Source organism: Haemaphysalis longicornis, unplaced genomic scaffold (genome assembly GCF_048455015.1).
Source record: "Haemaphysalis longicornis isolate Haplotype H1 unplaced genomic scaffold, Haemaphysalis longicornis Haplotype H1 scaffold_1, whole genome shotgun sequence".
NCBI classification, from domain to species: Eukaryota; Metazoa; Arthropoda; class Arachnida; order Ixodida; family Ixodidae; genus Haemaphysalis; species Haemaphysalis longicornis.
Genome location: NW_027526203.1, coordinates 446,926,482 through 446,943,176, shown reverse-complemented (window position 1 = coordinate 446,943,176; position 16,695 = coordinate 446,926,482). Strand labels below are relative to the sequence as shown.

At 47.7% G+C, this 16,695-nt stretch overlaps 1 protein-coding gene across 5 annotated transcripts in view; it reads right to left on the bottom strand.

Moving 5' to 3' along the window:
* The window catches only part of Mettl4 (Methyltransferase like 4), a 71,706-nt gene that overhangs the window by 12,661 nt on the left and 42,350 nt on the right, over positions 1-16,695 (bottom strand). For 2 of the 5 annotated variants that reach the window (XM_077687631.1, XM_077687630.1), the window contains exons 1-8: positions 11,652-11,899; positions 10,718-10,768; positions 8,590-8,795; positions 5,966-6,057; positions 2,150-2,394; positions 1,935-2,094; positions 1,785-1,876; positions 1,542-1,686 (exon numbers count right to left, since the gene is read on the bottom strand). In XM_077687631.1, coding sequence (XP_077543757.1) covers positions 1,624-1,686; positions 1,785-1,876; positions 1,935-2,094; positions 2,150-2,394; positions 5,966-6,057; positions 8,590-8,795; positions 10,718-10,768; positions 11,652-11,849 — 1,107 coding nt within the window. In that variant the 5' untranslated portion in view covers positions 11,850-11,899 and the 3' untranslated portion in view covers positions 1,542-1,623. Of the gene's footprint in view, positions 1-1,541; positions 1,687-1,784; positions 1,877-1,934; positions 2,095-2,149; positions 2,395-5,965; positions 6,058-8,589; positions 8,796-10,717; positions 10,769-11,445; positions 11,624-11,651; positions 11,902-16,695 lie in introns of those variants that run through there. The other 3 variants (XM_077687632.1, XM_077687634.1, XM_077687633.1) reach the window with 3 other exon arrangements.

The following is a 16,695-nucleotide window of genomic DNA, read 5'->3' as shown; positions in this document are numbered from 1 at the left end:
GTGCCGAGGGTTCACACTAAGTATGGTGAGCGGCTGCATACTTTCTATGTCCTTTCTATCCTCAACTCCTTTCACTCCGAACTGTTTTCTCTTAGCTCCCGGGCTTAAGTTAGAGACGCTGTTTTTGTACTGCGTGGTTGACTGTTGAATTGTTGAAGCTGTGAATGTATTTTCTGGTGCTTGCTTTGTTCCTCAACTCTTGTTTGTGCATTCTGTTCACTTTTTTCCTTTATTTTTTCTTCCTTTACAGACAACGACATTTGCATCACTGCGTCCGTAATGGGCAGCAACTGCCGGGCATGGCCCCACAAGCCTTTTTTGGCTTGGGCTGACCCGAATATGTATTCAGTTGAAATAAAGATTATTATTATTATAAGGAAAATGCCTTTTCCCTCAGGCTGGGCCTAAATGCTGCGGACCCCATTTGTCAAAATAAACAGTTTTTCCCCATGGGGCAACGAAACCTGAAGATTTTAAAAACCAACAGCTTTAAAGAATTGTTGATGAAGTTGCTTATATCTAGCAATCTAGCAACAGTGGTAAACAGCATACCAGTTTTTGACGGTTCTTTCTCCACCTAATGTAACTCCTCTGGGCTTTCAGACAGCATAAATGTAAAAAGTTTTAATAACTACCGTTCTAAGCCGTTGGCTGAAACTCCACACTACCGAAAAACACACCGCAGAACATTCTCGAAACCTTCTGGCACATTTACTTTCGTCAGCCTCAAAAGCAGGAAAATTTCGGCTTGATGACTCAAAAAGCAACTCACTGCCAGCAGGGCCATAGGACCAGCTTTCCTCTGTGAACAGTTTAGATACACTGCAAGCTGCAAGTGCACAGTGGCGTACCCTTATACAAAAAAGAAAAAAAAAAAAAACGAGGGCACCTAACCACTCCTTATGATGTTGTGAATGCAAAAGCATTATAGTCTGATTGCCGGACGTGTCCTCTCATTATCGTCATCTTTTCCTTCACTCCGTTACTATGACACAGCCTCAGCCAACTGCTTATGCTATGCCTATATCTAGGCTTAACGTTACGCAGCCGTAATGGTGAGAATTACGACATGCCGAGCAACATCAAACTCGTACATCAAGCTGCAGGTACTAGATGATGACGTTAGCAAAGGGCCTATCTGTGTGGCCATGTCACTTTCACGTGGTGGAACTGCCTCGGGCTTCACACAGATTCTAATCAAACACTGTGCTTAAATGCACCAAGTTTTGCGCTTTGAGAATGTTGGCAGACAAAAAACAAATCATATTTAAGAAATATTCCACAGACATCAGCACACTTCAGTGCAGCTGGGCCACCACTTTGTATCTGCAGGTTATAACAATAACAATTGTATCTGCAGGTTACAGAAGATTACCGCTAATAGAATGCAGTCTCACTGGCTGTGATCATATCAATTGACACCTCCTGTGCATGTGCAGCGTCATGTGCTCACAAGAATGTCACATCGGAAAGCCTCATCAAGGCTTTTGCACTCAAAAAAAAGTTCAAAGCTCAAAGAAAAATCTTTTTTTCATTTTTGCCTTTTTCAATGGGCTTCCATTCTCCAAGCGATGGTGCAGTAGTAGTTCCATGGGCAGCAGCTTTGAAAAAACTGGCAGCATTTTAACAGGCTGGTGGCTCATGGTTTGAAGGCTCGTAGAGGCTCTCGTGCTGCAACTTGAGTACCTGGGTACAATGGTGCATGTAAGGTACGAGAAAGGGATCAACAGATGACAAACGGGGATCTGCGATTAGGTTGGAGAACGAGGAAGACGTGAGGGTACCTCGTTGCCGACGCTCGTCCAGCCAGGGACGAGGTACCTTGCAAACACCTCCAGGCACTTGCCGCCATTCTTGATGAAGGGCCGGACGAGCTCTGCAGCAAATCGTAAATGTTGCAACCGCACTGCTCCACACTTGGATAGGGTGCTCACCTGAAAGCGGTGGCTTGTGCGAGTGCACAGAGGAAGGCACCGACACGAACACCTTGTCATTGATGATCGAAGAACAGGAAGGGCCACCAAAGATGACAAATTCATAGGGCTTCTTGTGCGGGCAGTCGAACGGGTGCACCGGCTCACCATATTTGGTCACCTGCGCATTCGCACGCTGTGCACTCGAGAATTTGATGGCCCGTCACCCTCCATACCTTGACCCAGTACCACGTGGCCAGGTATGCCAGGCCCCAGGAGGGTAGCAGCTCACGTGCCACAAACTCGAGATTCCGTGCATTGGCGGTGCACCAGACGGCCACCAGGCAGCCACTGGGTGAGGCGAGCTGTGGCAGTGGAAGTGCCGACTGCAGCTGGTCACAGCGCAAAGTGGCGTACGTGCGCTTTCTCTTGGCCGACTTGTTTTCCCATGGTGGATCCATCAAGATGAAGTCGTAGCTCCCTGAAAGACGGCCCACACACATACTTTGTTTGTTTATTAGTTTCCATAAACGTACACACGTTATGGCAGAAAATAGGGTAAAAAGTTGCACTCAGCAACTTGACCATGCCCTAAAAACTTCACAGAGTCAGGATAACAACAGGGTGGAAACAAAAAAAAAATGCAATACATAGACACAGCTTGTGAGTGTCAATCAAAACTTCTAGCCCCGACATACAATATATTCCAGAGTACAATAAATAGTGCATCAATCAGTGCACATAACGACATGTGAAAAGCAGTAGTCGTTAAAAATAAAATATATGCAACAAACCGCACAAAACAGCAAGGAACTAATCCCAAGCATCATATTCTTTCCGAACAAACAAGTTATGCAGCATACATGTAGCACACGAGTTAATATGAAAACCAATAAATACAAGCCCATTCAACAACTTCAGAAGGGTATACCCAATCATCTGCAGGGTGCAGTTTGTACGTGGGTGAAGAACGTGCAAATATTCAGACAGTCTAGTCACATAGGGCGTTTGATTAATTTGGAGATTCTAGTTTGCCTGGTGTTTGCGTTCTAAAGTTGTGTTTGTGTTGATGAAGACTGTGCTGTAAACACTGCGAGCTTAGGTGGGCAACGAGTGGAAACAATTATCTGTGGAGGCCATTGACAAAGAACACACGCTACAATCGCCAAGAAAATTTTTCAGTTTTCCAACTGCCCTGGGAGGGGTGGACCTGTTCATTATTGATGGCCAAAATGTAGCAATCACTGCCCAAGTCCTCTTGAGTGGTGAGCCATGCCGCCTCGTTCGTGTTTTTGGTGAAAGTGAGATCTAGAGTGGTGCTGCAAGATACACTACAGCACTGTGTCCGTGTTTCCTTCCTAAGTCCTATCGTTTTTTTTGTTCAAGCTGAAATTTCAAGTCGATATGGAAAACCAACTCGCCCAAACACAAGCAATTCTGCAGTTGAGCCCAGTCGAGCGGACTGGAGTGCTGCAACCACTTGTAGGGAACAGCGCACCGCACGTCCGCCACTCCGGAGACTTCGTAGACAAGATACGGGACATCGCCCCGGAAGATGGCGACATTCTGGTGTCTTTTGACGTCATGTCCTTGTTCACGAGTATACCAACAGGTTTGGCAGTTGATGCATGCATCTCAGCCCTCGAAATGGACGCAACTTTGCCCGAGCGTCACCTATAGAAGTCCCGGATTTGCGGCGGCTCCAGACGATCTGCTCGAGAACAGGCACTTCACGTTCGAGCACTATTTTTACGGGCAGGTGCACGGGACAGCGGTGGGCGTGGCCGTATCGGTCACGGGGGCAAACCTTACGATGGAGTGGCTTCAGCAACGTGCACTCAATTCGTTCAGTCCTGCGCCCAAAAACCTTTCTACGTTATGTAGACGATTGCTTCAGCGTAATCAAGGAGGAGGCGCTGACGCCGTTCACAGCACACCTGAACAGCATGGATCAAGTTTACCACAGAGGAGGAGCAGCAAGAACAGCTTCCATTCCTCGACGTCCTCGTCAAGCGCGAAGGACAATCCTTGATGTTTGGCGTGTACAGCAAGAGCATCCACACGGGTCGCTATCTGCATTTCAACTCTGTGAACCCTGCCTCCCACAAAAGGTCTGTAGTCGCCTCGCTTGTAAGCCGTACGAACAGGGTTTGCAAGAAACCGGAGGATATCGCAGCCAACATACAGCACATGCATCGGGACCTGTCTGCAGGTGGCCACACTGACTCGTTTGTGCGCTCCATGGAACACCAGCTTGAACGTCCGGCACCGTCTAGTAACACCCGTCCCAAGAACCGTGCTCCAATACCGTATGTACCTGGACTTCGCGAGCACTTGGCGTGTGTTCTACGCCCCTACAGTGTTCAGGTAGTGCATGTGCCAACACAAAAGTTAAGGCACTCCCTTGTCAACGTCAAAAACAAGCTAATGAAAGAAAAGTTCCCAGGAGTTATGTACAGCATTCCCTGCGCAGACTGCGAACGAAACTAAGGCTCAAGCAGCACATGTACCACGTGAAAAAGAAAAACGTATCACCTAACGCTCTGGCCGAACACGCAGAAGCAACTTGCTGCAAAACAGACTGGGCCAATGCGAAAATAACGGAAAAAGAGAAGAATTGGACCTCACAGCTTTATCTTGAATCCCTGATAATCCAGACCTCGGAGCGCACACGTAATCGCAATGACAGCAACTTCCCACACGTGTACGCACGTTGGCTACGTCACATCTTGAATTCAACATAACCAGATCACTTTCGCCCCCTCAGCTCATTGCGAACACGGCTCCTGTACGGGAGTCGAAATGCCTTTTTTCGTTTTTGTAAACACTCGTGGTCAGTGTTAGTTTTTAATTGGTGTCATGCTTTTCCCCGACCAGACGGGCTTCCGTCGAACCCTTGATTTCATTCAAGAACCGTGTGATGTTATTGATGTGTTGGTGGTAACCTTCCTTATGGAGGTTTTCAGGCATCATACAAAGTTGTGCAAGTATTTCAGGGTGTGTGGCTTCCTTTATTCTTTTTCTTTTTAGAGTTCTGCTGACTGAATGAATTTTAGTTCTTCAACTGCCTCGTCTTGCTGTTGCCCAGAAAGTCTATGTCATTTGGCAGGGCCTCAATATGAAAGCCTATGGCAGAGCCTCAATATGTCACCAACCAGAGCACAGACATGGCAATCTGTAAATGTATAAAAGCACAATGGCATTCAATCTGACACTGACCTCACTCTGGCCAGCTTTTCCCAGTGCAAAGCCTTTGTTGTACCAGCTTTTCTGAAACATGTTGCCCACTGACGTCCTGACGTCCCTTCCCCACTGCCTGGTGCATACTGGAGAGCGCTGTCCTTCAGACCTTTAGTTGACCCCTTGAGTGTCTCCGAACTGAGCCGACTGAATGCTGAAGCTTTGTATGTACACTGCGTCCAATGAGACTATAACAACGCAAACTGGACAACTCACACTGCCCCATGGCATGTTTCTTCGTGACTTCTGCAAGAGCTGCAATAATTCTTAAACATATTTGAGAAAAGATTCTGCAAACTTAAAACAAAAGGTCAAAATCTCTAAATGCCAAAAATTTGCCAGAGTTTTGCAGCAAAGTTATTGTGCCCTAGGGTATGGAGAAAGTTACTGCTGAGTGGCCACAGGCATCGCAAACTTCACAGGCAGAACAGGTGCCCCTCGGGGCAATCCCGTTTCGAACGCTACAGCCCGCAAAGGTGGTTCGACTGTACGTATTTACACGTGACAACCAATTCAGCGCGCTTCGTGCGCCGCCACCCCACTCACTACACTACACCTTCTCTCGAAGAAGCACGCGCAAGCAACGCTCAAGGAGGGCCTCACCGCTCGACCAAGCAAAGCAACTCTGTCAGGAGACAAGGGGAGTTAAGTGGGATTCCATTACTAGCCCCGTGTGGGCTGCCACTGCCCAAAAATTAAAAAAAAAATACTACACAGAAGTACCATGCAGCTCCCAGTTTGAAGTAAACGACGGTAAGCAAATACCATACGGACACACAAGAGCAGGTAGGCTGCTTGTACAGAGGGCCTACCTCTGAGATAGGGACCTAGGTGATGCAAGTCTCCGAGCTGGGCTCGAGCCTTGGCAGGCAGCCATACCGACTGCCCCTGAAACTTGATAAGCCTGCAGAGATTATACGCATTGCTGTCAGGCACTCACTTGTATAATGAACGAGCACACGACTGCCTCACTCGTCTCCACACAAGTATGCTTACAAAAAAGAAACAAAAAAAGCATGAACCTCACAAATGTCTCCACACTTTCCATCTAGCAGCCTGTCACACAGATGAATAGCCAAAATTCTGGTGACTACAGCTCCAGCACACATTTGGATAGGCGATCTGCGTGATCCATGTCAGCGTGTGCAGAAGAAACCTGCATGCAAGCCTCCTTTTTGCAAAGTTTTCTACTCCCCTTTGCTAGCTCCGTAAAATGACTGCATTTTCCAATTTATAAGTCACATTATTTTTTGTTGGTGCTTGTTATAAATAGTGCTATTCATACTTGGATTTCTTTAAAAGCTGCAATACACAGACTTAACTGCGAGATGAAAGCCGCTGCAACATTTACGGTGATCAAAGGGGTTATAAAGAGGGTTATGTAACCTACTTTATAGCCCATTATAGGGCACTCCGAATTCTAGTACATAAGCTGCTTTTCCTATGAGCTCAAAGGCGCTCAATATCTCCATATCCAAACAAGTGCTGAAGGTCCTATAAAACAACAAATCTTTCGAATAAAACAAAGTTGTGTTGTTTTCATGGTCCCTTTAAGCTAGCACAAGCGCATCTGAGCTCGGCGGTGACGTTTGCTCCCAATGGGCCCCTAAAAGGAAGCACTCCCCCGAGGCGACAGCTGATCCTCTGTTCAGCCTAGTTCGGGCAAGCTACTGTTGTTCTCTGCTTGAGAAAGATGCTCCATGTGGCTGTGATGTGATGGCAGCCTGCATTCCAAGACACCCAACAGAGCCGTTCCCTCGTGTGAAATTTCTAATGTTCTGATACAAAAATAGGGAATTTGTTTCTGGATCCACCAAATCCACGAATGGAAAGCAACATGACGACAGCAGGGGCGGTATTCTCAAGTTTTGTCCCTTTTGCATCTCTTTCAAAAGTGCCCCTTTTGGCAAGCCCTGATTGGCTAAAAGCAAACAACCGGAAGCGACGTAACGCAAGCGCGGCAAACCTACTGCCAACGCTCACTGCTTAACCGGAAGTACGTCATGAGGAAGGGGCGCAAAAGGGACGTTTTCAAAAGGGACGTTTTCAAAAGGGACAGTTACGAGAATACCGCCCCAGTATGGTATACACATTACAGTTGTACCCCTTTATAAGACAAGTACCATAGGGAGCAGTTTCTGTCTCTTATACGAGATGTCTCTTATAAGCAGGGAACCATGTTTTCACTTACTAATCAGACCCTAGTTCAAAGTGGGCACCGTACGATTAAAGTAAGCTCAAAAGAACACTACAGCTAGTTGCAAAAGATTCATTCTAATTTATGTTTGGCCCCCAGAATTTATGAAACAGTTCTGAATCTTTGTTTGCTTCATGAGTGTATTTACACTGTTTTTTCAACAGATTCTACAAGCTTTCTCTCCTTTCACTGTTTGCGGAACATAAATCGTAGATGTCGAGTTCACAAGCCTGATGAATAGCCAGAGTGCACAGCTTCTTCCACTGTGTGCTCTGGCTGTTCATCAGGCTTACAGGACTCAATATCTGCGGTGCTTCTTGATTGGGAGCTACGCGAGTGGGAGAGCCGACTGCGCACTGCCGGTATTCTTGGCTTGCGCAGAAGCCCGCACGCACGGTCACGCTCTAACGCATGGCAGTAAGCTTTAACCACTTCTGTAAGTTGCATTTCCATTGGCACGGCTTCTCGTCGTCGTTTCACAGCTGATTGAACCACTGCGTGTTTGCTGAAGTTATAATAAATAGTGACTGCGGGCGTCTGTCATCCCCCTTTGCTTCCACAATGGAAGCAACTGCAGTTAATGACGGGTGGCACTGCATCTGAAGTTAAAATGTCCGTTACAAGTGAGACTGTTGAACAAAATTCAAGGATAACTTGTCCTTTATAGCCTACTACCTTCTACGTCTGATGTCTGTTATAAAAGCGGTCAATTTAATGAGAAAGATAGGGCAGCCAACCATGTGGGTGAATAGTGTCTCTTATACCCATTTGTCTCTTACATCCATGTCTCTTATAACGAGGATCAGCTGTACCTGAAAAGAAAACACTGCCACAAGATGTGGCTACAATTTTCTATTCGAAGATTGCTGGACACAATACCAATGAGCAGAGGAATGGTCTACAAGAGGCGCCCTAAATATGAGGCGTTGGTAAATATCCTCCGAGTTGATAACAGAAGAAAGGCAGGTAATACAAAGAATGGTCAGAGGCACACGCTAAATTAATACCTTTATGACAGAATTCCCCACTCTTCCTAACCTTGTTCCCATACTTCACATTACATTCCGGCTACCGTTTCCTTTCCTACCCTACTTTTAGCCGCTCCCAATTCATCATATTTGCTCAACCCAGAAGCTTCCACCTCAGGGCAGTTGTGTGCAGGAAGTGATATAAGCAGGCTACCCTGAGGTAATGCTGCTACACCCCTGTACAGAGAAGAAGCACACCCTGCACACATGCCTTGCATGGGATGCTGAGCAGTGGAGACCAACGGGGTCTATTGCAGGCTGCACACTGGCCGACGCAGTAGCCAGGGCAGCTGCGGTCCGAGCCCCCCGATTGTTGTCCCGCACCTCCTGTTCGCTGACCAGTCCAGACTCCAAGTGGCCTGCCTCCTGGGCAGCCCGCACGATTCGGCCGCTCGCTTCCGCGATCCAGCTGCTGGGCTGGTGGCAAAAGCACGCTTACATTGGGCACACATTCCGAGGGTGCTCCTGCAATGTTTCTGTCAGTGCCCTCGCAGGTTGCACACTGGCGTCGCATTTCGAGACACAGTTTTGCACCTGGTATGTATTAAAGGACTCTGAGGCCAAGGAGTGGGGTCATGACAACGCATGCACATCCCGGCACAAATCACCATCCACTACTGACTGCCCACTAAGGACCAGGCCAGGGGGTCACAATCCTATTCCCGGTGAGAGACGGTGAGGAACAGAATGAGGCTTTGTGCTCTTTACGCGAGAGGTGAAATAACGAGCAGTGGGTCATCCCTCTCCCCATGACACAGTGACGAGGCATCCTGCCCCCAACGAAACCAGTAGTGGAATCAGCATGCTGCTCCTTTGAACAGATTATATCAAACATGCAAATGGGCACTTAAGGACCAACTGCACTCAAAATTTTGACCTCTTGAAAACATTATTTTCATATAGTCTGCCTAAAAAGGTTGCAAGATACATAATATGGCAGCTGAAGTACGCGTACGCACGGTGCAAATGACCACCAAAAATCAGTGATTTTGAAAGCAAAATTCAAAAGGGCACGGCCATTAAACCCAGGCTGAAGTGACTCTGCAGCCGGCAAGCGAGCGGTCGGTTGGCCGGAGCAAACCTGTGCGCAACCACACTAGCTCGCAGCAGCCCTAGGAGAAGTACGCCGAGCAGAGCTCGACCGGTTCTTCTGGTTGGCTGGAGGAACAAACACCCGAACAAACACCCAGCCTACCAGCATGTCACTTTCGGCAGTAGCAGCGTTGTCTGCGATGGGGCTATCTTAAATGTTTCTAAATGACAATGCATCTCACGGGGCTACCAGTCATGTGCCAGTTGTTTTGGCCATACGCACTGTACATCCAAAGTAAATTTGGCCCAGGTGAGATTTGAGTGCAGTTGGCCTTTAACATTCTTCGACGAACGTTCCAAAACGCTTCGTGTAAAAAACTGAAACCTTATGTGCTGACTGACACGGGTAAAAGACATGCTAATGCACTCCGGGGCTGCCAGCTCATGGACAGTTCACTGTTCGGCCTTTCGACGGTCAAATACCTGGACATTCCTCTCTGTTCCCCAACCATGCAGCCACTTTTGAAGTATCCCAGCTTCATATCTCTGTATATCACCCTCAAGAAAAAGAGCTCACCAGTTTTTTTTATTATTATTATTATTATTGTAAGCATTGTAGTTTTGCTTGTTTGAAATACCAGGGTGCGGAAACAAGCAGCATATTTTTGCACTTGGTGCTTGGAATTACGCGTGTCGCTGGTGGCACAGCACAGATTGGTTTTAAATTTAATGCGACTGAAATATTGCAACATTCTAAGCTCATTTTACAGTTGAATTTATTCGCATGGAGTTGTTGATGACACGTTTCTAGGCTTTATTTACAAGAAACACACAAGCGCTTCGAAATAGATGTGATACTTCTTTACCTTTTTGTTAGCATTAATAAATATTTTAGACTTCTAGGACACCCAAGTTTCGCACCGCAAGTACTTGTGGCCGCTGCGCTGCTGTGTGCTGTGACAGTTCAACGGTGAGTGTGCTTGATATTAGGTCGTTAAAACAAACTAAAAAAACGCACGCTTCCCTCAAGTGCATGAGGCAAAATTAGCGTTTTGTTCACCCATTGACACTCGCACGAGGCAAGTTCATTGCTGGGCCGTAAGGCTGCAGGTAACGTGTAGAAATGTCAAAATTGTAATTCTCCTCGATTTTCCAGTTTGTACGGTTCAAAACAGGGTAACAATAGCTCGTATATTTTCTGTGTCAATAGGACTTCTACTGTGAGAGCAGTTTTGGACTGCCCGTCAACTACTGACACCACGTTTTGTTGCGGCTAACACAATGAGTGAAGTACAACAAACGCTTACCTTGACAAAATCCGTCAAGGCACTATCATCAACACGTCGCCGCTTCCGCTTCTGAAAGAAATGATCATGACACAAGTCCTTCGTTTGAAAGTTCTATAGCAAAAATTTGACGGAAATGTCTATTGTGCCGGCAGACGACAAAGTAGGCTGCGGAAAATATTGTCGGCACTGCGCCACCATTGGCTGGTCGTGATTATGTGACCATCCTGCCAGCATTGTTTTTTTTGCCCACAATCGGTATTTTACTACCTCCCGCGTAGCTGCGTTGTTTTTCGTGAATGCGTTATCCGTGTGTATTTTAAGCCAACATCTAACCTACCCAAGAGAAAATGTAGTTGGTCCCAGCTGGTCCTAGCTGGTCCCATTTGGGACCAGCTAGTTTTAGCAGGGAATTTAACCACAAACCAGCTGGGACCAGCTCCCATTTTCTCCTGTGTAACTAATCCTAACCTAACCCAACCAACCATAAAGGCAGTTCCTAACTTAACCCAACCAACAGAGGCGAGTCCCAACCTCACCTAACCTAACCCAACCAAACTTATAAAGACAAGTCGCGAATAAACAGTAAAAACGAGATGCCGCAACAGAACCTAGCGGATGTGTATTACCTAGTACCAAGCTTCTGAATAAATCATCACCCTTCAGCAGCAGGAAGAAGGCGAATAAAATAACAAAACACAATGGCTTAATAAGAATAAAGATATAAATGGAAGAAAGTGGGATCTAACCAGCAGCATCAAAATCAGAAAAAACAGGCGCAACCACTGCGCCCGCTAACCACGGCTGACTAGGCTGGCAGACACCAGTCACAATGGAGTAAACCTGAAGAACCAATCGGAAGATAGTGCCGGAAAAACTTCCCTGCCAGCTAAAGTGCCGGCTGCCGGAAACATATCCATTTCCAAATGTAAATGTCTCTTGTCCTACGCATTACCCTGCGCTCAGCGTTCGCCGCCAGCTTATTTGCAGCCGAATCCATCCTTACAGGAGTTTTGATGTCAAATAACGCGTCAACAAGCTTCACGGAAAGTTTGTCGCAAGTTTCTAAGCCTTGACAATTGCTGTACCACTTTTCTACAAGTTTGTTATGCGATATAAAGCTACCGCAGTCGCATTCCAATAAAACCGCCATTGCTAACGCGGGATGGATGGATTTGGATGTGGCTATCACCGGCTATCCGCTAGCCATTTTTCACACAAAAAATACAAAAAAGAAGAAATAAGAATTAGACGCAAAAGCATAAACGCCAGGTTTCAGCAACAATCTCTGCCGCGTGGGCCCCGAACTTACCGGTCACACAGCCTAGCCTAAGGCCAGGTTCAGACCAGTTCAGACTGTTGCAGCAACTGTCGTAATAACTTTAAAGGAGTACCGACACGAAATTTTCGTGTTACGTTTTTTTCGCTGCTATGCGTGCCTACCAGCCCACTAATCATAGAATGACAGTTTAGACGGTCGAGCGCAGCGTAAACATTCATTTACGGCGTCGTTTATTCGTGCCAGTTTCGGTTTCGACTGAAAAACGCCGAGCGGCCGCCATAACAGAATAGCTCGATATAACCAGAATTCGATATATAAAATCACGTAAAAAACGCGTCAAAAACTTGTACAAATCAATAAATGAACGAATTGTGCAGTAAATACTCACTTGGTGCTTCAAAGTATTTATTCTTTTGGCTTAAAGTACTGCAGCAGGGTAGCCTGGCGTGTTATACACGACTTCCTCAACGTAGTCCAAACGTTCCACAAGCTACAGGTCGGTGCCTTCTAAAGCGCTTCAGTAGCGGTGCGGTAGGGCCAAAACCGCTGAAGCCGCGGTCTAAGTCGGTAGCGGGGCACTATCCCCGCTTGGGGGTACAACCTCGGCAGCACCTTCGTTTGTGCGCTCAGTAGTAACCTCCGCTAGGATCTCCACATCCGTCAACTCCGCCGTCGTTCCGGTGCTGTCGTCACCGCCAACAAAGTCATCAATGCACATGCTTGGTGGCTCAGCACCAAAAAAGCGCTCCAGCTGGCCCCAGGTTTCTTCAAGCTCGCATTCTTCTTTTGCACCGTCTAATTTTGCTTCGGCGCAACCGATGCGCTGCAGTGGGGAACGCCCATCGCGCCACCGCTATCCTCGAGGGTACTGCGGGATAGCTCGCCACCTGTCAACAGAGCGCGAGCGGTCTGAGCAGTCTGGGGTGGCGGAGTTCGATATACCCATTTCATGTTCGTCCCCGTTCGAAATAAAAATTAAAAAATGCATGTGATTACCCGCGTGATATCGAAAGTGTTCGATATAGGCATTAATTCGATATACCCGTGTTCGATATATCGAGGTTTGACTGTATCACATGACGTCACCATTCTTGCCGCATTGCTGCCTCTCTGGAAGCGCGCGCGAGCGAGCGCACGCGCGCGCCCAGACCGGCCGAGGTCTCCGCCGTCCCCACAGGCCCGGGCAGCATGACGTCAGTCCCAAAACCATGACGTGTACACACGCCCGAGCAGCGCGCGCCAACCACAGCCAGCGCGTCGGCTTTGTCACGGGAGCCCCGACGTCGGCAGTTTGGGGCAAGTAGCACATGATGTCATGTCGGCCCGCTCTGGGCTTTCTCGTGCGGGCGAAGATTAAAATGGATTTTAAATATGTTTCGCTGAACTGTTGCTCTTGAAACTTGCTGGTAGATATCTCCTGATAAAAAGGAAGCGTTTTACATAGTTATCACAGCTTTGAAATTTCGCGTCTCAGCCAACCGAAACCTTTTCTTTCCTCCATGCGTCCATAGATCACGATATGGCTTTTGCGCTGGTCCAAGGCCTGGAATCAGACCGCGTGCCTTTATGAAGTAAAGGTGGCAAGTACAGTAAAAGCAGAAAAGTTCACCGTGTCAGGGGTCATTCATTTCACCTTTCCTCTTCAACGTGGTCATGCTCCAGCTCCCTCCCCTCTTTGAACGCATCCCGGGCCTGCACCACAGCCTTTACGCTGAATTCACCGTTTGAAAAGCCGGGTGACAACAGAGCTAAGTAAAGAAGTCTGAGCTCTTTTTCTACTGCCCTAGAATAGCCATCGCGATGTCTGTGCCCATGATATGCAGGTCACGTTGCAAGTGCCCCCTCCTTTAGGGCAAGCGCCAACTATATGTGGTGAAGGGAAGCGAAAGGCATGCCATTTTTTCCGCACGTGCCCTCCATACGCATTCTCAGCTTCCGCATTTAAGAAACCGGGGCCAACAACGGACTATCCGTACACTTGCCAACGCCCGGGTAGCTAATTGCAACCTTGGCCTAAAGAAACAAACTACTTCGCTTGGTGCATCGCACACGCCACCTCTCTTCTCAGGTTAACCCAGACCGAAACTGGGCGCCTCCGCAAGGCGGTCAGGCTGGCCATGGGTCTCCCGGCCCCATCACACCTGTTTTTTTTTTTTTTTTCTTTCCTCCAAAGCTTCGAAAAAATGGTTGTAGCCCAGCATACGTACGCCCAATTCCACCGTCTGACTTTTACTCGGGCGCGCGGGTCGGTCCGTCTTGACAAAAATGGGCAACTGCTGCGCCACGTAACACGGAGAAAATGTCAGTTTGGACGAATCTATGCGGTTCTGCGGAATATCAATCACACCTTCCATCAAGAACGTCGCCTTGTCCGGGCCAAGGCCCCTAAGGCCCACGCTTGGAATATATATAGTTGTCCTCAATTGCTCTCGAAGAGACGTCGTTGCCTCATGCTCAGTATCCACGCCTTATCCTGAAGTTAGCGAAGAAGTCGCCATTGCCCTCGCCTTTACCGCTACTCCACCCACGACAATATCCTCCGATTCATAGACGGCTCTTGGGAACTTTGCGGCAGGTCACATATCTTCCATCAGCTTCCGCATCCTGCAAACAGCACTGCATCCGCCTGTGCGTTATTCACCGTCCCACTTGTCCCTTTCGAGTGGCTCACGAGGTGGGCGGTGGGTCCACCTCGGGCGGAAAGGAGGGATCGCCTGGCCGATCGAGACGTTGCGCAATATTGCCGCCTTAGGCAAACACCTCCCCGCACCCTGCAATGTGTCACCAGTCACCACCATTTCCACACCTGCACGTGGTGCGGCGTGCATTTCGCTTCCCTCTAGCTGGCTGGCGCTTGTCCTGCCAACACTCCCCCTTCCTACTCTTTCCCTGCTCCTGACTGCATTAGAGCAATGGGAGGCCATGCTGCTCATGCAGCTCCGACCAACAAGTGCGAAAGTGTGTGATACAGCTGGCCAGGGCCCACGGACTCCTCCTGGCCAGCGTCTAGGGGACTTGCAGCACTGTGTGCCGTTCATGGAGTAATGTTGTCTCTTTAGAGAGCGCCCTTGCTGTTCTTCCTAAATGGCTACACCGTGCACAAATATTAGGCGCGGATAGAGTGGGGTTCTCGTGGTTTTTAGGGAGCGAGACTTGCTCTTGCCACACTCAGTTGCGCAATAGCAATGAAATTGATACCACTGCAGCAAAAGCGAAACTCGAAGAAAAGAAGAACGCCCAGTTCTCTACGTTTCTTTCCATACCTCAAGACATTAAAGCTCACATGGAATATAATAACGAACACCGCTTTTAGTTAATTTATTTTTCTGCGAAGCGAAATGACGGAATTTGGGAGTTCCGATTCACAGCTAGATCGCGTGTCATTTACCGTTGACTGTGCGCGCAATGAAAAAAATACCCGAGCCCATGGTTTCCTTGAGCATTGCCTTCCTCACTCGCTCTTGGCCCATAATTTGAAGCGAGACAGTCCCCCCACCCCCTCAGGTGCTTACGCAACCGTTCCACTGATATACGCGTCGCATATATATGTTGGAATAATGAAGAAAATGCCTTTAAACAATTTCTTTTTACGAACCCATAGCCCTTCTCGTGGAAATTTCGCACAATGGTCACAATTTATATATAAAAAAATACCACAGACGAGACAGCTATACCCTCGTTTTCAGCAACGGATTAAAATCTGTGTTCGACTACGGGAGAAGAGTTTGCCGGATTAATTTTTTCCCTATCCGCGGATGCATCTGAACAACAAATGCTTAGTCTGCGCCCATGAACAAAAAACAGGTTTTCCTTAGAGTGTGGAAAAATAGTAGTGCAGCTGTCTGCATTATTAACAAATAGACCCAGAAATGCAAAACATGAGCACAGGACCGCAACTATTCTGAAATACTTTTTTTAAAGGCGCTTCTTTTTTGTTGCAACATCCTGTATGTATACACACACACTATTGGCGAAGCCCAGGTGTATGCGGCGCTCAAGGTTTTAGATTTTTTCTTCAACCTTTTCCTATAGCGTTGCTGAAACAGCACGCACGCACGCACGCTCAGTTAACGTTTTCTGGTTCACAGTATGCTAGCTGAAATACCGAGTTTCGGCGAAGTGCTTTTATAAAATTTATAGCGGGAAAAACGGTTCTCCTAGAAAAAATCGGCACAGGTGCCACATCTGTTTTTCTTGCGAAACTGTGACGCGTACCATAAGCGCTCACGTTCGGCTCTCTCTCTCGGCGCAGCACGTTAGTGACATACAATAATACTATTGTTCGCGTCAGCCTGCAGCTGCGACGCTCGTTTTACAACAGATGTATTATTTGCTGCTCATTTGCCAAGCGTTTGTCGATCGAGCGGCGCAAAACAATTGTTATGTGTGTATACGTGCACGCGCCAGTATACGATAAACGTTGTGCTAATGAGCCGAAGGACGCGGGTTCGATTCCCGGCCCCGGCGGCCGCTTTTCTGATGGAGGTGAAATGCAAAAACGCCCGTGTGTACGAGATTTCGGCGCACGTAAAGATCCCAGGTGGTCAAAATGATTCTGGAGCCCTCCACTACGGCGCGCATCATAGTTTGAGTAGCGAATTCGGCGCCTTAAACCCCATAATCAAATCAGTCCGATAAACAAAAATTAGGCCAGTGCACTGCAGCGTTCCCTTGTCTTTGCTCTCTTGCGTCGTTAGTTTAACTGGAGTAGTAGAGA